This window comes from Buteo buteo, chromosome 21, assembly GCF_964188355.1.
Source record: "Buteo buteo chromosome 21, bButBut1.hap1.1, whole genome shotgun sequence".
Classification (NCBI taxonomy): domain Eukaryota; kingdom Metazoa; phylum Chordata; class Aves; order Accipitriformes; family Accipitridae; genus Buteo; species Buteo buteo.
The window spans coordinates 14,234,528-14,260,792 of NC_134191.1; the positions used below are offsets into that span (position 1 = coordinate 14,234,528).

Genomic DNA, 26,265 nt, shown 5'->3' on the forward strand with positions numbered 1-26,265 from the left:
GGCAAGCAGGTGCTGAGAGGAGAGCCAGGGCCGTTTGTCAAGGGTTTGGGGGTTTTCATCCCTGCTGGCACGGACGCGCTGAAGATGGCTTTGACTGCTCTTTCGCCTTTCTGGGTTGCCCCTTGGGGTGCCCGCCGTTGAGGCGACGCACTTAGCGTGTATTTTAGCGCACTCCCAACGTGTGGAGGGGGGTGGGTGCCCGTGCTGCGTGGCGGAGCTGCCCCAGGCGCGGGATGGAGGCCGCGTTTCCCTCAGGCTTCGCGTTCCTCCCGACTGGAAGCCCGGCGGGGCAGCGACGGGTTTTCCCGCCGCCCGGGGCTGAGGCGGCGGGCCGCGGCAACGCGGAACGGCGGCGGCGGGGCCCGCGTTGCCGCAGGGGCGCTGTTGGGACGGACCGGCCGGGTGCAGCGCCGTCATGGCCGCCGGGCCCGCGGCGCCCCGCGTCCTCAACGTGAACGTGGGCGTCCTGGGCCACATCGACAGCGGGAAGACGGCGCTGGCGCGGGCGCTGAGCACCACCGGCTCCACCGCCGCCTTCGACCGGGCGCCTCAGAGCCGGGCGCGGGGCATCACGCTGGACCTGGGCTTCTCCTGCCTGCGCACCGCCCTCCCGCCGCAGCTGGGCCCGGGGCCCGGCGAGCTCCAGTTCACGCTGGTCGACTGCCCGGGGCACGCCTCCCTCATCCGCACCATCATCGGCGGTAAGGGGGGGGGAGCGGCGGTGGCCACCCCTGCCCGGCCCCGGTGGCGGAGAGGCCCCCGCCGGGGTGCTGGGGCGGCGCGGCGGGGCCGTCCCGGTGCCTCGGGGCGCCTCAGCCCTCGGCGAGGTCCCGGCTTCCCGCCGTGAGGCGAGCGGGGCTGCCCCTGCCCGCCTCAGCCTGTCTGTGCTGGGAGCTTCCCTTGTGCTAGTCGGGGGGGGTCTGCGGCTGCCTGGCCGTGCCCGCCGAGTGGAAGGCGTGAGTCGGGGCGTCAGGTTCTTCGCAGGCCTCCGGACTCCGTTGTGCTTCTTCGTAATTGCCCCTCCAATAAAACGCCAGTACTCGTAGAAAAGCAGTTTGTAACTGTGAATTGTTTGGACGGTCAGGCCTGCTCGGTTCTCTTATGCTTACTTGAAAAGAAAGTTTTCTTTATTGTGTACGGAGACCTTGTGTTTGTGGTTTTTAAGGGCAGTATTAATTTCTATTTTCTCTTTTCTTAAAGCTGTCGGAGTTTGATATTCCCTGTGGTTGAGAGCTGTGGCGTGCTTGCTGGACAGGCTCGTGCCGAACTTTTGTCTTGGAGAGACTGGGGAGTTCTAAAATGATAATCTTACATTTAGAAATAATTTTGTGGATTTTAGTAACTTTCCGTTCTAGTCTTTGTAGATGATATTGGAAGGTTAATCTGGTTTGCATTAGAGCTCATTTTAAATTAGTGCACCTTGTTCTATGAGAAATAACACCTCCCCCTTCCATCTCTTATGAAAAGAGTTAAGAGGTGGTTGGTGCTTGACGAAGGATATAATGGAGTTGCAGCTGCAGGCTGTTTAAAATAGGCACAGGTTGGTAAACTGCAACTGCAGGGACCTCTGAAAGTTCAGTTCCTATGCATTTCCTCTGCTGGTGTCTCTTTAGTGTCAACTAGGTGGTAGTTTTGTAATGCAGTATGTTTCTTCTCAGCTAGACTGAGGTTCAGACCAAGTTACTTTTCAGGATGTATGGCTTAACCCCTTTTTGAACAGATGTAGTATTTGTAAATGGTGTTAGCAGTAACTGCATTGTATTGTTTGTATTTCTTTTGGGTAGGATAATAAACATTTATCTATTTCTGGATTTCAACAACAGTAAAGTGGTCTGTACCATTAATGTGTGCTCTACAGCTGCATGGGAGGATGGCTGTGTGCTCAGTTGGAGAAACCTGTGGTCTTTTGGTCTTCTTTTGTACTTTACAGTCAGCTGTCATTCTTAAGTAATTGCAAGCACCTCGTTATGTTCTAAAGAACAAAGTTTACTTTGGCAAACGGTAACTTTTCTTGGATGTACTGAAGAGTGACTTGTAGTTAGACGTTCCTTTCTGCCAGAAACAACTAATCTGAGTGGGATGAACTTTCTCATGAAGAGGACGTGGGAAAACTTGGAAAACCAGCTGCTTTTATCACTTTAACACTTATCTAGGGTGATTGTTTAATACATAGGCTTCTTGTTGCTTCCTATTGTTTTTATGAAGAACTTCAAAGCCTTTAGTCATAGCTGTCCACATTGGTTGAATAAGTTATTTAGATTTCCTTATTGATAGGCCATGTTGGGAGAAGAAAAAAATGTGGGCAGTGGACTGGACCAGATGGCATGATAGAGTTTTCTTCCCAGCAAAAATGATTCTTTAGAGGTAGCGAATCAGACACATAAGCATGTCAAACTCTCTTAGTTCCAGTTATACATGACTATGTGTCTTAGTGAAAACATTTGATTAGTGTGACTTACTGCAATTCTTTGTATTAAGAAAGAGTTGTAGAGAAAATGCAGTATTGTGTTAATACTTGGTTTCAAGAGTTAGAAATTTTGGTTTTCTTCTTGATAGTGGATGCTTTTTTTTATGACCAGGTTTAAAACGTGAAACCTTGATAAAACCTGATCTGTGCCTGTGGGACTATTTAGGTGTTTACAGTTTTAGTGTGGTTTGGTGAAACTCAAACTGATGTATAGCATATCTTGTGTAACAGGATACATCCTTCAGTGTTTAGGTGTCGCTATTTCAATATTGCCAACTTTTCCAGCTCTTCAGAAATGGAAAGCCAGGCCACCCAGATAATGATACTTTAAAAATTTAAGTTGTTTTCATCTGCTTCCTAATCATGAGTGTTCAGGGTTCACCATTCCAAGCGATTTTTTTGCAACCAGGAATGCTGCTACTTTTTTCTTTTTTTATGGAATCTGCGATTTCCCTGTTACTACAGATTTTTTCTATATATAAGGTTTTTAAATAAAATGTAAGTGCAAAGTACTTTATCTTCCTACATTTATTCTGCACCTCAGATTTCTCACACCTCTAAAATACTGCTCTTCTGAAATTGTCCTGTGATAGCTGTAGATGTGAGTTAACCTACAGAAAAGCTAGAGACAGGAGGCTGTGGGAAAGGGAGCTCGATGCAAGGAATCAGAAGGTGGAGTGACAACTCCAGAGGGCTCTGAAGTAGCATTCTCATATGTTAGTCATGTGCATGCAGCTTTTGCAGTAGAAGCTACAGGTGTGAAAGTATGTTGTTGCATGCTCTTATTGTCTGAAGCTCCCTTTTCTTTTAATTGAAGGTGGTGTAAACTAGTTGGCTCCCCCTTTGAGTGACCCCATCTTATGGAAATGCTGTCTGCCACAGAGTAGCACCAGCATTATTCAGTCAGGTCTCCCACAAAGCAACTAGCTCAAGGAGTTCCTTACTGGCTTCACAAGGGAAGCCAGTGTTTTTTTGTTTTGGGTTTTTCTTTTAAATCTCAGCTTTTCTCTTCCAGGGTGCCATTCTCAGCAATGATGTCCCAGGCTATCTTCTAGTCCAATTCCATCTTCTCTGTCATCTTTTCTGTGCTCCCAGAGTGCTCTAAGGGTTAACTCCTTTGCTGTACAAAACTGATAAATCTGCTTACAGATTAAATGATACTATTTTCCATTCTTTGACATATTTCTCTATCTAGCTAATTCTGGAAGTGGATTTTTTCATGGCTGAATCTAGTATTGCATTTTTGTCGTGCTATACCAGGTAGTGCTTGACCTTGCAAATACTTCTCACAGTCACTCACAAGATGCTTATTTAGAGACAGTACCTTAGGATTAAATGAATGCAGAATATTTCAGCAGTAACCAAATGGAATGGAAAATGGAAGTCATATTTCATTCTGTGTGGTTACATCTTTCTTGCAAAGCTTGTCCTTGAAAACAAAACATATCAAATGTTGAATCAAAAGATTTTTTTTTTTTACCTGCATGCTGAGAAATGGAAATGTTGCAGACCGTTCCACCCAAGGTGCTTTCTTAAAGTTGTAGCTGGAAGGTGATAGTCAAGGTTAGAATGGAATAAATGATAGGCACTTGACTTACTACATCATGGCTTTCACTTCTATTTAAAACATACTGGTTTATTCTTCAACAGCAGACTCTTGTGTGTCTGATGTGGCAGGAAGGTATTAAGTTATTGTGGATAGCTGTATGGCTTGGACTGTGTCATGTATTTCTTTTTGTCTTATTCTTTTGATCAGTGAAACAGAAGTCTATTTTACAATAATTTCAAGACTTTTCCTGTGCTCTAGCAGGACCTTTTCTGTCTATCATGTGTCAAGCAACGCAACAAATACTGTACTTCCAGCCATACATAGTTGACTTGCTAAACAGAAAACAAACCTGAATAACTGAATTTTAAGGTTCAATTCTTTAGCTTGTCACAAGCAGTGAGAAGCCCCCACATATCAGCCTTATGCTTGCTTTCTGCACTGAATGAATGACTGCAAAATGCAATACTGCTGTTTTTATCATTACTGCTTGGTTCTATTGCTATAGAGATGGAGCGGTGTTTTGTTAAAATTTCACACTGAGATGGGGTAGTTTCTGTCACAGTCCTGTGTTGTTTTTTGTTGTTTTTTTTAAGCTTCTGTTCTTTTGATAACTTTTGGTGCTGTGATCTTCCACAAAGCTGATGTTAATGTCATCAAAGTAAAATAAGAGTTGCTTTTACATTTGTTTGTCGCAGACCTATGCATCCAGTAGGATCTGGAACAGTTTCTCAAATGAGTTCAGCGGTAAGGGATGCCTGCAGAGAGGTTATATGAGTTAATCTGCCAGAAGAAATTCAATCCCCATATTTCATTTTAAGACCACTTTGCGTAGCAAAGTAGTTTAACCAGTAGCAGATTTTTTACTTGCTGATGGTTAATTTCATGCCCTACAAAGGGTCAGCACACTAATACAGAAGAACATGATTACCTCATCCTAGCTCCCCCCCCCCCCCCCCGACATGCACACAGTGAAGGGATACTGCAGTGTTTGTTTTATGTGAGCTGTTGTCAGATGCCCTTTATCTGTTTGATTTTGAGATGGGTCCTCAAAAGAACTTCTAAAAAAGAAAGTTGTCTTTTTTCTGTATGAAGTTCAAAGGACAGAGTAGCCTTATAGGGTTTTAATTGGAGAGCTACTGCTTGACCCCGGTTGTCTAAACTGGGGCAGGGGGGAATTCTGACAAACTTGTAGTTTTGTAATCCTTATGCCTGTCTGAACCTTCGACCTTTTTACTTTATAACTAGAGCTTCATTGTCACCATTTGTCCCTGCAGTTCCTTTCAAAGAAAACTGCCTTGCGAGTGTCTGTTTCCACTTTGCTGCTGTGTTCTGTTAAGGAAGGGTATTAATTCATACCTGGTACATTGGAGGGGCCAAGACTTTTGAACTTGCACAGGAGCTTGGGGAGGGGGAAATGAGCATAGCAAAAGCATGTCTTGCTGATGCAAATGAGTACAATGAAAACAGTCTTGGGAGATCAAGGGAAATGTGGTCTTGCTACCAGCATTCAAATTCGATCAGATGCAGATTATTTGTAACATTAACATAGCACACACACAAAAAGTATTTTTATCACAGTTAGGTGTTTTGCTGAGTTTGTTGTAAGCTTTTGAGAGGATTTGTAAACTCTGGGTTACCTTTGCATTACTGTGATGAAAAGGCACTTCTGTCAGTGTCAACACGCTTCTGTCAGTGTCAGCTTTTGCTTGTTGACACCTTTGTGAAGATACAGTTCTTGTTCACTCATCCAGAATAGAAAAAACAAATAGAGTTTTATAGTTGTAGAGTATATATATGGGTGACTTAAATTTGTGTGGAGGCCTCTTGCTGTTGAGTACATATGTTGAAGGGAGACCTGTTCTCTGGAGGAAAGAGTGCCTTGTGTTGCTCAGTGGATACTGTTCTGGTCAGAGAGAAGTCACTGGAGAGTCTTGAGGACTTTGGCTGCTAGCTTGAAGTGAGAATAACATAATAATGAACCTTGTTCTGGTGAAAAAATATTAAAATACAACTCATGTAATTCATATTCACAAGCCTTGAAGTAGTGGTTGATGTTGTGGAAGTACTTGTGGGCCAAGAGAGTTCAACTAGTGCTAATGTGAATGTTTTCTAAACCCTATTAAACTTGTTGGGTTCACGGTGCTTGTAAATTGCTGATGTTGCTTTGTATTAAAAATGAAAATAAATAAACTTTATTTCTGTAAATGAAAACACTTTTGAAATTGAAACAGTGTCTTTTTTTTTAATTTAAGTAATTTGGCTGGTGCCTGATAGGTGTCTGACAAATTAAAGGAGTATTTTTGACACTTTAAATGAAAGCCACTTTTTAAATTAAGGACCTATGCATAAAGAAAAGGCAGCTGGTATAAAAATACCGCTGCTCTAAAATCTCCCCTCTCCCCAACCCCCAAAGTGCAACTTTGTCTAGTGGATATTACAGTGCACAAGAGGGCAGTATTTGCTTACAATGCAGGATCTTAATGATAAGTACATAGGGTAACAGGTCAGAGTGGATGCAGTGACCTTACTTTGAATCGAAACAGAATTAAGTAGAAGATTTAGAATGCAACTGTGGCTTAATTTCCCATTGCTGAAGAAAATATCCTCTGTGTTTTAAGGAAGGCTAGTCTTATTTCATCTACAATTTGGACAGTGTTTTTTATACCTTAAGCAATAAAAACATATCGGGTGTTGTCTTACGCATTATGTGAGATGCAAGTAACACAGGTGAGACAAAACAACTGGTTTTCACTGAAGTTGCGTATGAGTGATATGACTCTTCATCCACATAGAAAAGGCTGGTTTTTTAATTTTACATTTATGGAAAGTTTATCTAGTTTAACCTGTAAAGCAATTGGCAATGTGGAAACCATGAAATTTAGTGTACGCAATTCTTTTATTTCTTTCCCCATTACCCCATATCATTTAATAACCGAACAAAAGTAGTTGAGTAGAATGAAACTTGTTCTCTCTGTGTGTATCAGAATACTTTTAAAATAGTGGTCTTCATGTGGAATTTTTATCCATCTGTATCATAACTTTAATGGTTCTAACTTTCCATTTATTATGTTTCACTTCTGATTTCTGTGTGTATTATTGCTTTTTGAGTGATGTGACAGTGAGACTAGTCTACTTGGTTGCTACTATTTCTATTCTATGCCCTCTTGTGCTTTTTTGACTTGAAGACCATTTCCCTATTAAAATTACACAGGTTCAACAAGCTCCTAAACTATACATCAACTTTTAAGTAATATGAGAGAGCAAAGCAGGAAGAGTCTCCCTTTCCTTTCATGGGTTGAAAAGTTTAAAAGGGAGCAAGAGAGCCATTGTCTTCTCATCTTAAAAGTTATAGTGAATAATCACATTCTCTTCTACTTCTTGTTAGGATCCTGTCAGAAATGTACTGTTTCCTGTGTTCAGTTAAAAAAAAAAAAAAAATAGTGCATATCATGTTCTGAAGATGTGATTTATAATTGAATTCTCAATCTTAAATGTAGATTGTTAAACAAGAATGGCTTTACTGAACCTTGTTTGAACGTTAAATTGTCTCTTGCTAATATAGGACAATTTTTCTACAAAGCTTTTGAGTGGTTGTTTGCATACTTGTTTGGATACAACAAAACTGCTAATTCACACTTCATTATTTGACAAAAAACCTGACAGCTTCTCAGGAAAACATAATAACCAAGCACTGAAATGGTACTAAGTCTGTTTGATCATTCTTTCTATTGATTTAAAAACAGAATTTCTTTGTTCCATCATACTGTATGCAAGCATTCATCAAATAACCACGTGCCCTTTCATTTCACTTTTGCTTCACGTTTCTCCTTGCTTGAAATTGTTTTGTAAGCTGTTTGGGAGAGTGGTCAAGCTTTATTAATCCATTTTTAGATGTTTTTAAATATCAGCTAATGTAGTGAACTCTTATAAATACCCGCATAAAATCTAGAACAAATTGCTGTAAAATATGAAGCATGTTTATAGTTAAAATTACCCTTGTCAAAATAAATTTAAAGCACACTTTTCGAAGTAATATTTTTACTGATGATGGATATGTTTGCTTGCTAAATAGTGCAATTTAGCAACTCAGTGGTCTACTAATCAACAAACTGGCTTAATAAGGTTCTACTGTATTTGTTCTACAGCTTGATTTAGAAGTTGTCTTCAATTACTAGATGCTGGATATAAGTTGAATGATATGTTGCTTTTGTACAGAACCTACTTCTGATAGCTAGTTTAACTTGATGGAGCCATGAACTTAGCTTCCTTAATATGTTTCTCTGTTTTTTTTGTTTGTACTAGAAGTAATAATGTATGTTCTTGGATGACTGTTGTAAGGTAATGTTTATCAAAACCCCTAGAAAAACAAAATGCAGATGGAAAAATCTAGGTTACAATTGTAAAGCAGACATGCGACATCTTCTAGCTAAGCAAGCAAACCAAACCCCTACATTGTCATTGTTAAAGTCCGTTAAGTGGAATAAAAAGTTGTTTCTCTGTGTGGCAGCTAGTTGTTTTCTGTCTGGGAACCCTAAGTTTGGCCTGGCAAGCTGAAAAGCAAGGACAGATGTTCTGTGGTGGTAACTTCCAGCTGGATTCTTGAATGCATTGTGTTCTGTGGGTCACAGCTCATAACGGAGCAAAATTGAGTGAGAGCTCCCGCAAAGAAAGACTTGAACAGCTCGTACGATAGCTATGATTGCAAAGATACAGTGCATTCTGTGAGAAAATATTCTCTGTGCTATCTGTAAAATTCAGATTTAATAGCCATTCTGAAGTGCTTCCTTTAAACTGTTTACTTCCAAAAAGCATTTCAGGCTAAGTAAATACCAATAATTCTTATTTCCCATCTCCTTATCAGTTATTCTACCAAAATGTTCTTGCACAGCCTATCTAATCTCTTCGAGTGAACATGAAATGGTTAGTGTTGGCTTCCAATTTGAATTACAATCTCTGTTTCAAACTTAAGCTGATTAATTCTACATTAGATTGTAATTATCAGCATTACCAGCACTAAGGGTGGTTGCAACCAGACAAACGAATATATATATATGTTGAATGTAACAGGAGAATGAGTTGCTGAATAGTGGAAGAAAAGGAAATGGAATAGAGAGGATAGCTTAAACAAAAATTAATAAATTGTATTCAGGAGCATTGTGGGGCTGAAGGATGATAAGGGGTAGTAAAGTTTGAATTTTGAGATTTATAGGAAAAGTTGACGTGAGTAAGAATCCAGGCCACTCAGGTTCTAGAGAAGAGATGATTCATTTGGGTTTATGGTTTTGTTTAAAAACTTCTTACTTTCTTCATGCCATAGAAGGATCATGAATATTGTGTTGTCCACTGCAGATCTGCTTTTTCTGCAGTGCCAGAAGAGTGTATTTAATTGAATCCACTGTAGCACTTTCTTGTCTTCTGTGCCAAAGTTTTCCTTTATTTTGTGTCCTATTTGGGATGCAACATATGGTTGGCATATAAGAGTAGCTGGTACTCTCAGATCTCGGGTGTTCTTTTTAATTGTGGAACCTTGACTTGTTTGGCAAAGTTTTACTGGTCTTATATTTCCTTCAAATGTATTGTAGAGCAGGTGAGCATATTTTAGAGATGATTCCTGTATATGTAAAATTTGAAATGGTCTTTGAGAACCTGTTGGGTAAGGAAAAGCTATAGAAGTGTTTGAGAGTTGTTGATAGAACTGTGCAATTATATTAACCAGGATAGGCAAGGGGAAATGTCTTTTTGTCATAAATGTTTATTCATGTTTAAATCTACTTTTCTTATATTAAAGACTTCCCTTCCAGAAGTATTGCTTTGGAGAAGAAAGTTTCCAAAGCATGCAAAAACTGCATTTCGGAGAAAGAAGCAAAATTATTGTAGTTTTCTTTTTTAGGATCAAGAAGAGGGGGAGGGAAAATGGTTTCCTTGTATTTAACTGTGCTGTTGGATGGAAGACAAAGCTCAGTCTCTCTTGCTGACTAATGTCATCATCGAGGCATTTTTTTCTCCCACAGAGCAATTTTGTCTCCATTGAGACCCCCACAGCCATTGGCAAGACCATGGCCTGAGATTAAATCTCATGCTTGGGTGAAATTCTAATGACTGTAATTGTTTCCTCTTTTTAAGTCTGTGGTCCCTTCATCAAAGAGGGGTGCGGAAATTATGCATTTATGTTGTAAAAAGGGAGGTCATGATTACCTGAACCTGTGGTTGACTTCAGGGGATTCTGTGTCATGTTCTGGCAGTGGTTATCCATGCTGATATTCTAGTATGTGAAGTGATTTAAAGTGTGGCTCAAAGTATATACCTAAAGTAATAGTGGCATGTCTCAGTCCTCTGTGGGTTTGTGCTGCTCTCGTTCGGCAGTCATCTGCTGTCAGATGATTACTACCTCTCAATCAGGAGAGTGGTAGCAGCTTGTGTGTTTTGGTCATCTGTTGGAATAGGAGAGAAGGGGAAGTAGTAAATGTGGGTTGAGGTAGGCTTCTGTGAATGATCTGTTTCAAGGGCAAGCTCCTAACTTAGTGCAGCCATGAAATAATGCTGGACTTGTGTCTTCCCCATATTGCAAAGGGCTTAGGACTTGTCAGCAAGTGTTACTGTTAACCCTTACTCACGCTTCAGTGTTTACTGAAGATGTTCAGCAGCTTGAATGATAACACCAGTATGGTAGTGCTGGTTGTGGAGTACCTGAATGTAAGTGTGTCTGAATGTGGATATGAAAAAATTGCGCACAATTTCATAGATGTAGCTTGCCCAAGTCTGCAAAATTAGGATATGCATGTGCATCAGTGTTGCTGTGTGGTGGAAAAATTCAGGTAAGTATTTTATATTACTGACTTTATTGTGCAGTTCTATATGTATGCAGCTTTGGAACCATACTCTCCCCGAACTATTTTGAAGATTTATGAAAAGATCATGTACTGTGTGTTAAGTACAAAATTTTTGGAGCTTGTTCTAATTTATGAACCATCATTTAAAGATGTTGGAAGAACTGACCAAGAGGCGTTTAATCAGAGAATAAGAAAAATGGTTCAAATAGTACTTAAGTGTCTAGGCTGCATTTAGAGACTAAAGAAACCCCCAAACATCATCATTCTTAAAAGCACTCGGCATCGGAATCTTTCCATGATATCAGTGAGACAATGAGCACTCAGTTCAAAGTATTGAAAAGTACAACAACAAAAAAATCCCAAGTGTCAACAGTGCTATTCACCTAAGGGACCAGCTTTGGGCATATAACACTGAAACTTTGGCTGCTGTCTGGCAATATTATAGATTCAGATAATATGATAATATGCATCATTTTAAAATACCTTAAAGCCTGAAAAGCAAGTTTTTACACCAAAATTTTATGCATGTGTTTACATAGAAATAAAATCCATAATAAAGAAGCTTGAAATAATTGTTGATAATAGTTATCTTTGTGTATGGCGTAATAACAGTATTGCTAAATGTTCAAAAGTCACAAGTCGGGCATCCCTAAGGTAGTTGTTAAAAGAAGTAGTTTTGTTCTTCTAATTTGCTTGCTGTGTGATAGGTTTTCACCCTGTGTTAGGGACCAATGTGTATTTCTTTCCCTGAGTAGACTTTTCACCTGACTAACAACTGAGATCCTCCCATTGTTTTGAGTGCTGTGATAAAGTTGTGGTGGCTGGTGATGTTGACCCATGTGTTTGTAATTGAGCTCTCCCTTTACTCTCTCTGGTGTGTATTATGATATCCAGTAATGCTAGCTTTTTCTGTCCAGAATTGCTATTTAACTGGAATATCTTGTGGAAGGAGATTCACTTGTCTATGGTGCTGTATAGTGCATCTAGGAGCAATATTAAAAAAAAAAAGTATATTTGATTAAATTGAACTGTACCAAACTTTGCATGGAGAAAATATTCTTTTGGTTAAGGGAAGGAAAGAGTTTTGAACTTAAGCTAAATTCTTAAAAAAACCCCAAACAAACAAACCCACCAGTGGTTGAAAATCCAGTCTTTACAGAAAGTTCATCTCCAGATGTGTTTTCATTATGGAACTGTATTCACTAACAAATTGTGTGGGGGTGGGTGTTTGGGTGTTTTTTCACTATGTGTCCCTAAATGTGTTTTTGTTTTGAAGCTTTATTTACTGTATGAAATAATTGATTATTCTAGTAATAGCCAGCACTGCTTTTGAGGTGTTTAATGTTTTCTTTGTTGTAATTTAAAGCCAAACAAATCAAATGTGAAGATAAATTTAACTTTTTTTCAAATGCAAGCCCTTCTATCCTTTACCCACCCTGCAGAAACCAGCCAGTCCTTAACTTTTAAAAGAACACTGTTTCTAAACAAACAAACAAAAAAGTCAAATCGATGCAGTGGTTGAAAGTTATTTTGGTTACTGTACCTGTTTCTTTTCGCCTTGAATTTTAAAGATCTTTATTTTTGTCCCATTAAGAAAATGGTAGACTGTAGCTAAGAAAACTGTAGACCACATGTAAAGTGATGTCAGGTTTATGGATATTTTTTTGATATGTTTTTGCATATCATTGAGTCAATCCTAGGTAAAAACAGAATTAACTAATGTGAAATTTAAATTAGTTGACAGTATCCTTTCAAAGCTTATACATACTGTTTTAAAAGTTTTTGCAGTAACTTATAGGCTCATATAGGAGCAGTTGGAACAAAGTAGTTCACCTGGATGAAATCATCAAAATGCATGTATTTTGAGGATGTTGTTACTCTATTTGGAAGCTGTTACGCTTTCCACGAAAGATTTGTACTTTTGTCCCAGCCCGTGTAAGTTCCCTTTTATGCAGAAGTGGAATAAATAAGTTCTGTGAATGAGAAATGTGTTTCTGCTAAGAGGATGCTAACCTGGGGTCTGATGTTCCCTAAAAAACCAAAAAATAATTAATTTAGGGGTCAGAAGCATAGTACAGTATAGATGCAATAAAAGCAGCCAAGATCAGCTCAGCTGAAACAGTATGTTTATCAGAACTTTCCATAAGAAGCAGCGTGTTGTGTGGTTGACAGTCATGATTGAAATACAGGATGCTTGGGCACTAGCTTATAGGTGGCAGACATGACTTTGTAGTAGGTCAGCAAAATAGCCTATCAAGCTAGTTTTTTAAAATTAAATACATTCTGGAAAACATGGTTTGCTGCGAAGTGGTAGTGATCATTGCAAAATATTTTAAATGCCTGAGTTGTAATCTCTCTCTCTCCTTCTGTTAGCTCTGAGCAACTAAAAAAAAAAAAAAGAGCTTTAATCACCAAGGCTGTATTCTTTCTTAGTGATTCCAGCTTTTCATTAAGCAGTGATTAGTACTCTTCAATTATGCATTCGTTTATCTTAGTGATGCATTTACAGTTAGAGATAGTGTTGGTTTATTGAATTTGGCTGATGCCTGGCAATTTCAGCAGATTTTTTTGCTTGCCATGTAAGAACATGCAGGAAAGCAGTGGAGAGGGGTTTATAGCCTTGGCATTGTTTTTAATGATAATCTGATAATTTTACCTGATTTTTTTGAAGAAAAGTGGCAAATATGAGCCCCCCCCCCTTTTAGAACTTTCAGAAATTCTCTTCTGAAGTCCATTTCTGGGCTTTGTCTTTGTCTGGTGGACATCAGTTGTTCTTGCTATGTGCCTTTCAGGTGCAGGGGAATGAGCAGTGTAGCAGGCTGATCTTTGAAGCTTGTAGTTGGAATGGATTTTTCTCCATGTTCATAAGTTGGCAGTTCCAGAAATTAATTAAAAGATTGTTATTTTTTTTCCTTAAGGGGAGTGGGGGAAGAAGGAAAAGAGGGACAATGCAGTAGAAGATGGGGTTGAAGAGCAATTTCTTGATACTTATGTTGTCCTTTCCTGTATGAGTAAGAGGGAGGAGAAGAAAAAAGCATCTCAGTACTGTTAAAAGCTGCCCTAGTTTGTCTTCTGTCATAGCTGGATAGGATTAAATTAGATGGGCACTGGTGGACTGTGAGGTAGAGTGGTTTGTGGCAGGGGGAGTAGGGTTGCAGATAACCCGCCTTTGCTTCACTTCTATTTGTTTCATGTTTTTTTGTTTGTATGTTTTAAAATTATGTATTCAGTTTGCTTCCAGATTCAACAGTAGACAAGCTTGAGTTTTAGTTTATTAACAGAACTGAAATGAAATAGGCTTCTTTGCCTGCCCAGTGCTGCTGCAGAGAGAATAGATTGTTGGTGCTATCTCTTGGTACTGAAAACTTCAAAGTTTTCATTTTGGTGGTAAAGCCTTTCCTAAAACTTGTATGCTCTGATATGTTGTGATTTAATTTTCCTTGGACCAACAGAATCTAGCTCTTTGAAAGAGGCAAAGCTTCTCATTGTACACTTAACTCTTATTTTTCTGAGTAACAGAGAACATTATGCATGTTTAAAACATGGTGACTACAAATAAGCAAATTGAAAAAAAAAATATTTCCCCTTGTGGTCTGTCAGGTCTCCTCCTCACCCCTAATGTGTACCTTACTTGACAGGGCATTCTAGAGATAAAAATCATGTAAACGGATGCTAGTATTACTTTATTAAGTGAGGAAAAAAATATCCATCTATGTGATTTTTATCTAATTTTTTCTACTTTCATGTAGACCAGTCATTAAAGACTATTTCATTTTCTGTACCTATGTTACTTACCTTTTTTCCTCTTCATGCACTTTATTTCAATGTTATATTTTTTTACAAAATGGCAAGATAATTTTATCCTCAAAAGCAGTTTAACTGTGACATCTTAAACATAATCAGTAAGAATAATTTATTGGAAGTACTTTAATGAACTCTTCTAACAAAATCTAAGTCTGTAGTAAATTGTCAGTAAGAATATACTTAATACAGTTACTTTGTACCTCTCTTTCTTTATTATTATATGATTCCATTGTTTGATGTGAAGGCTGAAGTGGCTAGATAACAAATGAAGCATATTTACTTAAGTTCATTTGAAATGAAATTCTCATTCTGATTTTTCCATCCCTTGTTCTGTAATTCTAGTTCTTGCTGTCAGAAAGTTTAATTTAGAATGTGTTGTTCTCTCTGAGCCTAGAAGATATGAATTGCAAACAAGACTTAATAAAATGTGAAAAGCAATAGTTAAGATTATAAAAAAAACTTGTACAAGGCAAAAGCATCTAAGAATGGATTTCTGTGAAGAGGAAAGTGTGTAATCTTTAGATATTCTTGATATACTTCTGATACTGTTTTGTTTTCTTGCTTAGGAATTTCTTCTCTTAGTCACCTGAGAAATTGTATCACGGAGGTTAGATTAGCAAGTGTGGATGGTTTTGCTGGATTTCTGGGCACTTCATTTCTAAAATCCCATTCAAGCTGGATAGTGATGGCTCAGTGCCTATAGCTGCTGCTCTTTTAATTTTTGCTGTGACTAGTGGTCTCTTGAAATGTGCTGGTTACGTTGTTCCATTTTTAAACAGTGAAATGCAAATTTACAGGTACGGCAAACTTTGGACTAGAAGCATTACTGCTTTGCAGTCCATATTATTTTCTTGTTTATCTGGGTTTCTTAGTCTGCGTATTTCCACTGAATAACTTGAGCAGTGCCAGCATTCCTGAGAGCTGGTCACATGAGCTTGGCAGAGCAATGTGTATTCTGAGCAGACTTTGTTTTCTGTAGGCTTTCTTCCCACTTCCCTGGGGATGTTGTCAGCCTCTGTTTTAGCTTGGAAATTTAGATTTTAGGAGAGAAGTGGTTCTTAATTACCAAATGAAACATAGGAGGGTAAGCGTGGGATGCAGAGCTGGGAGACCTGTCGTACTCTTTCTTCTGATGACCCTTTTTGGTCACAGAAGCACAGCTCTGGTCTTGATGAAGGTTTTGATCTTGAGTGATGATTTACTTAACCAGCAGATATTATTGCTTACAAACTTAGTTTACACAAACTGCCACTACTACTTGTAAAATGCCTGTGCCTTTGAGTCAACACTTGTATTTTATTCAGTTGTTCATTCATCCTAGAGAAAATGCTGGAGGACTTGCTCTGAATTATTCTGAAATATCTATGAAAATCTAAGCATGTTCAGGTTTATGTAATGTTTGAGCTGTACTGTGAAATTACTGTGCAGGGTTGTGTTGAACAACTTCACCTTTTGAGATTCTTCAAAATACCTAATAGAAAACTTTTTTAATTATGAGGCGTTTTAGAGATAAAAGGACTGTTTTTGCGTGTTGATGGTTTCTGCATGTTCACCTCACAAGATCTATACTTTTCTAAGTATAAAACTTGAAGCAATAAAATAACCTAGCTGTGTCCAAGATTAAAATGTTTTCATTGTTCTAAGGAGCAACTGGTCTAAACTTAGCCTGTGAGCTTTGTAAAGCTGGGGCCTTGTTTTGTGTTTATCTGTGAAGTGCTGTGCAAGCTTGTGGCTTCGTAGAAGTGACATTTTGGAGCCCAGTTAGGTGATCTGCATCCATGCGGCCTTGTAGGAGTTCTCTGTAAGGGAGTTTACAGGATTAAGGTCCAAACCAGTACAAACTCAGAACAGTTCTATATTTTGCTCCTTAGTTGGCTGCAAAGCTTTGTTCACAGGAGTATCTTTTTTTAAATAATAAAGTAAATAATTCAAAGCATTTAAAATTTTTTTTACACTAATATTCTACCAGTGAAATTTGGGAATATCTTTTTTCAGCACTTATTTTGCTGTCAATTTTTTTTAAAAAGTCATCTGTTTATAAGTCATGATGGCTTAGCTTTTTCACCTTCCCTCCTGTTAATGCTGTTTAAAACATTTACTCAAGCATTGCTACTGTCTCTTATCTCTGTGTGGTTATAGATCATTAAATTCTGGCCCCTCTTAATACAGTATAAATTCTAATCTTGGCAAGTATTGTGTCTAGTTTTATTTAGTAATTAAACTCTGCACTGCTTTCCTCCTTTGCAATGAGCATCACCTTTTATATTACAGTGGACTTCTATTAATTATGTGGAGAACGTGTTAATGTGAAACACAAATACCATACAATCTGCAATATCTGGAGTGCTTGTAGCATTGGCGTTTTAGATAAATGATAACGTGCTGGATACGCTGTTTTGTCCTGAAGTACTGGGATGTGAGATTTACATGACTGTTGACCCCTTGGGACTACTCTGAGATGAGGTGTGTATCTTGTGTAATACTAGTCAGCAAAAATTTAAATGAAAATAAACACACTGTCAAAAGCCCTTCTGTTGGTCTGGCAGGAAGTATAAAATAGTACGATATGCTTGATAATGGCTTCTTTGGAGAAGATTCTCTGGCACAATGGGATGTGACTTAGTGGAATGACAAGCTATGCAGAATGCTTATTGTCATGATTTGATATTGAATTGTTAGGCAGGACCTGATGCCTGCCATGGACTGAAGGCTGGAGAACTGAGTACAAAATCTTTTCTGGGATTTGAGTGGCGAGTCAGATTTATCTTTTAAAACAAACAGAAGTTACAGTCTTTGTGAATGTTAAAAACTCTGTTGAAGTGAACTGAGTATAAACTAATAGATCATTGCTTTGAGGTTGGTTTCAAGTGGTAAGTTTGCAGTGGTTTTGCATATAAAAACTTACCTTGGTAGTGCAGTATTAACTCTTAAAACCTTAGCAAGAACAATTTAACGTCAGCATTAGCTCTTCAGCTTCTCATCTCTTCATCTGAAATTTGTAAGTTAACAAAGCACCTAATATTCAGCATTGCAGCAAGGCAGGTTAACTGACTTCTGGCTAAACTCCAGAAAAATTTGTCTTCCAAAATATTGCTGTTTACTCTGGCTCTGATTATCTATGCACAGTGCAGAGAATGAAAGTGTCCTATTCCCCAGTGCTGGCATTCTTAATTTAATTGTTTGGGACTGATTTGTTTTAGAGATTTCTTTCTTTCCATGTGCTGTACTCTATAGCTGTGTAGTAATGCAGGTGCTTGAAATAAAACTTGGCATAAAAACTGAGATTGTTTGCAGGGTGTCTTTCTTGAGGACAACCTTGCTTTTTTCATGTGGATATATTTTTCATTCTTGACCCAATACTGCTTTTCTTGTAAGGGTTATAATTGTTGTTGGCTTTTGGAAATGGTGAAGGTTTGGAAGTTACAATGTTAGAGTGTTAGAAGTCTTGTAGAGTTGTGTATCATGAAGTTGAATGAATTTCCCAGTTTCCATATGAATGGAGTTGTATGTTGAAGTACATGACACGAGGAGTAATATAATTGTTCTTCTGTCTGTATTTTTTCATTTGGTTACATGCTGCAGCAGGAATACCAGCGCAACAATTTTCTGCCTTACTGTCAGAGAAATTGAGAAACTTGCATCAAAATTGGGGTTTACCATGCTCCAAAGTACAGAAGACTCTGAAGGCTAAATGTAATATAGTCCTAGTAACTTGAGGTAGTCTTCTTTCTTTTCTAACTTCCCATTAGATATTGGTAGCTTTTTTAGTCATTCTAGATTGAACTGCTTGACAGAGAAGCAAAGCTCTAGCTGAATGTATGAGACACCTGTGTAGGAGATTTAAACTGAAATAGGCATGTTTATTACTGTTAGTTGTTGTGGGTTTGTTCTTTTTCCCCCTCCATTTGATTCTTAATTGTAGTGAGATTTGCCCTTCCTTGACTGACATAATTTTCAAACTCTATCCATAGTATTCTGTCAATGCAGGTAATGACCAGGTGTTAATTAGCTCTACAGCCTTGATGTCATTCTGCAGCTGCGCACTATGTTCATCTTTTGGGCAAGCTGTCATGGCTCCTGGTCAAAGCTGGGGTTCCCTTTGAGAAGAACTTCTTGACCCTTTGTACAGTATCCGCCTCGCAGGCGGACTCTGGAGCCATTGTGTGGAATGCATGTCTAATGCATTCCACTCAGACCCTCAGTTCCATTCCATAATGTTAGCTTTAATTGGCTGTTTTTAAACTTTCATGTACAATTTGGTTGTACATGGTAAATTACCACCCTCTTCGCCTTTTCCTAAGAGCGAGAAACTAGAATCCAGACTGTGCTTTCCCTTGCTGCCTTTTACTATTACCCTTGAGCTCTTTTAGAGACAACACTGATGGGTAGTGTTTCTGTCAGAGGACAGACCTTTTTTTTACTAATGTTTTTTTCCTCTAATCTCCCAAAGACTGTACTTTTTAAACACTGTGTTGTATTTTTGGCCTGACTTCTGCATTTGAAAGTTTAAAGAAAATTAATACTTCTTGTCCAAAGAAGTATCTCCAATTTAATATCTGTTGCCTAACTCTTAGTGTGGCTAGATATCCAAGTGATTTTTTTTTTAAATATTCATAAATTTAATTTTAATTAAGTTGTTTGTGCATATGAGAACTTCAGAACAGAGTCATTTGTATAACCAAGGTTTGTCTTTGCTATCTAAGAATGCCTTTGTATGTGCTTCTGAAGTGTCAAAATTTATAGCATGGGTGGAACGATAGTCTCTGCTGTTACACAGATTTAATCTAGGCTTAAATACTTGATCAGATCATCAGCAGAAGCTATTTTTGAGAAAGAGGGGTAGTTTAGTTACGTGAGGAAAAAAAAGTTGGCAGTACTGCATACAAAACAAATTTTGCAGTTCAAGCTCAAAACAGTGATGAGTCTCTTGTTCGTACTTGGTATGAATAAAGTAAAACAAAGCCTGCCTTTATCCTCCATAACAGGCTTATGAGCTCATGTTTCGGCTTTTCCTTTCCCCTCCCTTTCTAACATGGACTCTGTCTTTTTTTTTTTTTCTTTGCTAAACACACAGTAACTTTCCACAATATTTTTAATCTTGACAAGACGTCCAGTGGCTGATGATGCAAAAGTGTTGCATCAACAAAGAGGGGATGATAGTTGGAGCATTCCAGGTCTGACATTTTTGGCCGAGGAGCTGTGTATTGTGGCCACTGATTCCTCCCTGCACAGCATGCTTGCTTCAGGCAGGAGACTACTTTTCATTGACTCCTGTTGTGTGCCTCCCTGCTCCTTATTTTAGGCTTCCCCAAGAAGTTATGACTGGGAGTCTTATGGCTTTAGATGAAAGAGCCTGTTGTCTTGTTGAATTATCTCCTTTCTGTCTGTATTTAAAGCAAAGCTGGCAGGTAAAAAAAAAAATACAGTAAAACAAAAGCTCTGTTATAGTAACATCTTGGGCTAGGTTAGAATAAAACTGAAAGAATGATCTATATGTTTTTTTTGTGTGTTTGTTTAGACTGCTTGTTTACCTATAGTCCATTGGCATCTGGCAGGGGAACTGGACTCATTGCATTCAACTTCAGATGGGTTCCTGGGCACTGGTGGGACATAACCCACAAAAATATATTGACTGAAATAAATCATGATAAGGATTTCCCCTTTTAGATTAAAAATTGCCCATATAGAAATTGTGTATCATGGAATTTTAAAATAATATACACATGTAATCATGGACATTGAGTTGCCATAAGCATCTTGTACTCTTAGATTTTTGACCTAAACCACACATTTTCAATTTTTTAATGTTCTAATGCAACGTTTTAAGTGAACCACTTTTTTCAGTGGCTGAAGTGAATGCAACTCGTGAACCTTTTTGTTCACTAAAAGCATAGCTGATACTTTTTAAAATGGATTTAAGAACTTCCTCATGACAGCTAAACTTCTTGAATCCATATAAAAATCTGCTTAGATCACATAATTTAGCCTTGCAGCACTGGTTTTATTGTGCAAATAAACTATCAGAAATTGATTTATAAGCTAGTTGTTTCATAGATGTGCCTGTTTGTTATGTTGGCTGTTATTGTCATAGTCTGTATTCCTTCACAGCATAAAGCCTTCAGACGTCTCTTCAGTCATGTCTGTTAGGCTGTTGCAATCAGGTACTTCTAGTCATGAAGTTTTCCCCAATTTAATAAAGGCAAGGTGGGATAATTTGTTGATTTCTACCTGAATGCATCATTAACCATTACGAGAGGGGAAATTAGGGCATAGGTTTGGTGTTGGTTTTTTTTCCCCTTTTTGTAAATCTTATTTTTGATGCAAAGGCAGTTCTGTCGCCAGCCAGTCCAGCATGCGTAGACTCTCCCCCCCCACCATAAAACAATGAGCACATTCAGGCACAACTCGTGTTTTCAGTTATTAAAAAACGGAGCCGTCTGTCTCTGCCTGTGACTTTAATCTTTAAGCCTTTATTCCCTGTACCCCACCCCCTCTTTCTTTCCCCAACCTTTTGTTTGTGAAGTGCAGAGCTACAGGATATGTGGGCCTGGAGTTTCTGAATGTATTGTACATTCCCCTGGCAATTACAGATGTTTATAACCCTGACTGATGTTATTTCAGTATTGTGGAGGGTGAAGAGAAAATTAAAGAATGCTTTTTTTTCTTTGCCCCCAGTCTTTAATTTTTTTTGAGGGGAGGGAAAAAAAGAAAAAAAAAGTAAACTCTTAATTTCTTTAATAAAAATCTTGTTCAGCATCCTCAGATGGAACATATCTGAGAGCTGTACGTGAACCTTCCCATAGCCTACCATAACTCTTCTGTTGCGACAGTGTGTTGTGTGAAGTGTTTTAAAAAGCATAATAGTAGGGGACTTAGTAGAACAAGCTCCTTGTTGTGGGATCCCTGACCTTTGGATACTTTATTTCAAAGACGAGACAAGGTAGCTTAGAGCTTGAAATTCTTTAAGAGTAGAATCACATTAATTTATTTCTAGCTTTACATGGAAACTGGATTTTCTTTTTTTGTAGAAGAATGATTTAGAATCTGATGAATTGGAGACTTACTTTTAGACTAGTCACTTGCAGAATTGTTCAAGAAAATTTATTTTTGTTAGTCTCATAGAAATATGCTCTTGATCTGTACAAGGTTTAAAATCAATTTCTTATTGGTGTTCCTTGAGCTATCTAAAGCTGCAGGTGCACTATAAGATTAGTGTCCTTGAATTGACAGAGAGGTGGAGAGAAGAGAATCTAGTAGCAAATCTCTGTGATCAAGGTGTTGATTCGTGTGTTTCTTGGGGGTCCCTGTGCATTTCATGATCTTCAGGGTAGTTGATCTAAAGCATTGAATTTAAGCAGAGAGAAGTTTAACAGAGTCATGAGTTTCAAGGTGTTTTGGCAGTATCTCTAAGGTACAACTTTCATACTGATACCTGTCTTCTGGCTGTATGCAAACTGGTTTATAGCTTGTGCAAGTTCAGAGTTGCACGTCTAAATGTATGTTCAAGTCTGTCTAGGTACACCTGGTGTGATGGTAGTCCTTATTTCTTATGACTGCTGCATGAAACTTTTTGTGAGACGGATCTTTCAAAGATGTGTCAGAAGAATGAACAAGAATTCACAGTGAGATATCCTTCAGCTGGGCAGGACTTTAAGAAGTTAACACAAAAGATAGCAAAAAAGTCTTGCTGTCACTTAATATTAAACTGACTAAAATATGCTTAAAGAACTTCTGATAGATGTTCTAAGATGTTCATAATTTAGTAATTCTCCTAAACACCCAGAGGGAGGCAATAGATGCTCTGTAGTAAAAATTCTCCAGTCCTTTGGGAAGGGGAAAAAACCCCAACAAGTTGGACATTAAGCATAGCACATTCCTTTTATCCTGAGATAATCAAGTACTCAAGTTGTGTATTGCTTGTGTAAGGATTTCTGAAATGCGCTATTTCTTTTTGTATTACAACACGAGCATGGATGTGATTGAATCCTAGATATGCTAATTTAACGATATCATCTTGTAGGAATTTTAAAAGAACTTGATGAAGAGCTGAGTGTGAAATAGCACTGATGTAGAATAGAATTCACAGAAACTTTGTAGTTGCTGTTAAGGTGTCTGGTTTTTTCCCCCTCTCTGAGTCCAGTACTGGGCCTGTATGTAATAGTATATTCAAAAACATACAGAAATATGAACACATCGGTTAGGAAACATTGCAGGTAGTTGTGCTGTTCTTGGAAAACAGAGTTAATTTTTTCTGAAAAGCTCATACAGAAGTTCACTGCCTGAAGCAGCTGACTGGTTTGAAGGAAAATGTGTGCATGTGGGTACTGTTTGCCTGTTTATGTACTACTCTCCCTGAAACAACCCTGGAAACTGTATCGAGTTATTCCAGTCATCTTTAATGTACCACTTTTGTCTCTCCAGTACAAATGTGGTTTTGTATGACTGTTGTAATTCATAATAATAGGCATACAGGTATATCCTACTGTAGGCTGAAGTTTTAGGATCCTGCACTATCAGGGAGGTAGCAGGAATTTCCATGACTATAGATACTCTAGAAGCTTTCACTATTTGTCTCCACACTCTAGTGTTTATCTAGTGGAGAAACCTCAGGTGCAACATTCCTGAAGCTGGGAATAGTCCATCTGTTTCTGTCTGGTGCGAACTGAGTCTTTAGAAATGGAGCAGAAGACTCCAAGATGTGTGGAAGTCTGGCAGAACTGGGGTTGGGCTCAGGTCCTCATTCATGCAGGTTCAGTGCCTTCTTAATTCTTCAAGATGCTTGATTCCTTTTATACTGTTTAGCCACTATTTTCTCTTTCTGGTTTTGGAAATAGCTTCAAAGATGATGTCTGTACTCTTTGAGAGATGGAGTGGGCAGAATGGTCATACTTTATAGTCACATTATTTGCAACATATTTAGAGTTATCATATGCAAATATACTTACTTTTTTTTTCTTTGAAACTTGGTGGGAGATCTTGTAGGGAGCAAATGTAAAGCTGATATAAGTCAAGACTATAAAAAGTTTTTTTTTGTTTGTTTGTTTTAATCTTATTTCTTCTGACCAGTTTGCTTTTCAGCGTTTACCATAAAGACTTCATGGACCTTTGGGGACCATTTATGGTCACTATGTAAGGCTCAAGTGTAATGTTACCTTATGCAAAAACACACATGGCCTTGATACCAAAGCAAAATACCTCTGAATAAGAAGTCTGAAACTTGAACTAATCACTCATCAGGCCATAGGAAAGCTTAGTAGGACCTTGAGCACACACTATTGTCTGAAGAGGTCAAAGTGGGCTTTTATAAGTATCCATTTTTTTATTTTGCACCTTTTTCCTGAAGCATGAACATATAGTGTTGATTTACTGTGCAACTTATTCAGAAGTTTCAGAACCTTGTTTTATGAACTCAACAACTCTAGACAGGAGGAACAGGGCGCTTCATTGCAAACCTCAAAGTTTGAGTCTGATACGAATCAGTGGAATTACAGGTGCCATTTTTGTATGTCATTTGGGAACCCAGAAATTTGACGTGACTTTTTCTTGTTGAGATGTTTTATAGTCTGGATGCCAAATTATGGAACTGAATCTTTTTGTGCTAGGTGTAATACAGGCATGTAGTGCAAAAAAAAGGTTACAACCCAAATGGTAACAACCCAATTGTTTTCTGCTGTGCTTTGTTTTGCTTTCAAGTGTATGAAATAACCGTTTTTCCTACTATGTGCCATAGATTGTACTCCAAGGATGATGAGCTGTATAATGATGTTCAGCCTAAAATGTTAGGTAACTTCTACTCTAGTTTTGAGCAGTATCCTAAATAATTAACTTTCCAGCTTTACTGGTATCTGTATTTGCATATATGTATATATGAATGACACTTTAAAAAGTTAATGTTTGCTAACTAATTCACAATTTATGCACTTTCGACTTCAAGCCAAGAAAGAAATTAATGCAGCTGAAATACCATGGTGTTGTGTAATTCAGCAAATGTGAACTTTTTCATAGCAGTCATCTGTGTCTACTCAGAATGATGGTTGCTTTTTCAAGATATGTAGGCTTTTTTAAACCCTACCACAGTTAATGTTTTCAGCCTTAAAATAAGTAGAGGTCTTTTTTGAACTCTGTCCAGTTTGTGCCTTGTCAATATAGAAATTCAGATCTAGTAATAGGTAGTATTAAAGAAAAGGACTTTGTTACATATGGAAGAGGGATGATGTCTTCTCTCATACGGTGCTTTACCTCCATTTTTACACATGCTATGTATTACACGGCATGTCTTGTTACAAGGCGAGGATTGTATGCTTTCCTACAGACAATGAGGGGAGAGCATTCTCATTTGTGGTGATTTTTCGGTTTTCTTCAGAAATATTTTGAAGAACAGGAATTGAAATGCCAGACCCTAGTAGGTACTCAACTAATTTGCTACATTTTCAGTAGTAACAGTCCAAGTGAATGTTTTGCAGGGTTAAAGCAAGAAAGTCAATGATGGAATGAAGTGTCCCTTGCTTTAAGTTTCATCTTACTGCCTCTTACACAGGATAAAAACAAATATTTTACAAACAATGATACTTCATCCAGCTGGATGTAGCTTTTAGAATCTTAACTGTGTAAATATCAAATGTATATTTTCATTTGTCTGAAGCCAAATGGTATCTAGCAGCACTGAGCTTTGGATCATTGTGCAATTTACCATTATATAATTGATTGTGCTCTTTTGTTAGAGGTGTTTTATTTCCCTTCTCTTGCTCGCCTTCATGTGCTTTTGTCATTGCATGCTACTAGCATGGATTTTTCTTTGTAAGTGAAGTTGTATGTGAAGAACTTAACTGCATTTGTCTTGTTTTCCTTTTTTTTTGAAGCCACTTTATCTTTCAGATTCCTTTTTCAGAAAGTGATTAGATCTAAATGTAGTATTTTATTTCAGTGTTACATCGCATATACAGTCTAATACTTTACCTTTTTTGACTGTTTCTAAACATAAAACAATTTTGCATTGAATAGTATATAATGACTATGTTGTTTCATAATTTTCTAAAGTAATAGCACTAGTTTTGTGTAAATACATGTGTACTTAAGTTTCTTGCAATGCTTTCTGACAATACGTTGACCATGTATACAGCTTTAAGTTTCCCTGAAATTCCTCAGGCTGCTGTTTCATGAGCAGCTTGGCCTGCAGCAGTGCCCTGTCCCTAGAATCAGGAGGCTTGCTTTGCTCTTTCCTTTTTTCCCTTTCGCAGCTCCTGGGTGTTTGGTCCTGCTGCCTCCCTTGTGCCAACTGTGGCTCTCTCTGGAGCCCTGCATCGGTTGGGTCGCCTCACTGATCCGGAGGAGAGCTATCTGGTATTGCTGAGTTGAACTGGCTGGTCTGAGCTTCAACTTCACCTTTCGTCGGGCCCTGCATGAGCTGTGGGAGACCTGAATAAGCACGGTGTTGGGGAACCGTAGCTGGGAGCAGGAACTTGCCAGCTTGCAGAACTGCAGCCTTCCATCACCAGGGTGTACCGGAGTGAATACCTTTTCAGTATGCCCCACTTTGCTGATGACTGCTTCTAAGTAGCTGACTCTGTACAAATAGCTATGTAGATTAATGCAATAACAAAGTAAAGTGTGTTATT

General features: G+C 38.4%; 1 protein-coding gene across 4 annotated transcripts in view; it reads left to right on the plus strand.

The window, feature by feature from the left end:
• Window positions 1–396: 396 nt before the first annotated feature.
• The window catches only part of EEFSEC (eukaryotic elongation factor, selenocysteine-tRNA specific), a 128,644-nt gene continuing 102,775 nt past the window's right edge, over window positions 397–26,265 (plus strand). For all 4 annotated transcript variants that reach the window (XM_075052607.1, XM_075052609.1, XM_075052611.1 and 1 more), the window contains exon 1: window positions 397–701. In XM_075052607.1, coding sequence (XP_074908708.1) covers window positions 416–701 — 286 coding nt within the window. In that variant the 5' untranslated portion in view covers window positions 397–415. The remainder of the gene's footprint in view (window positions 702–26,265) is intronic.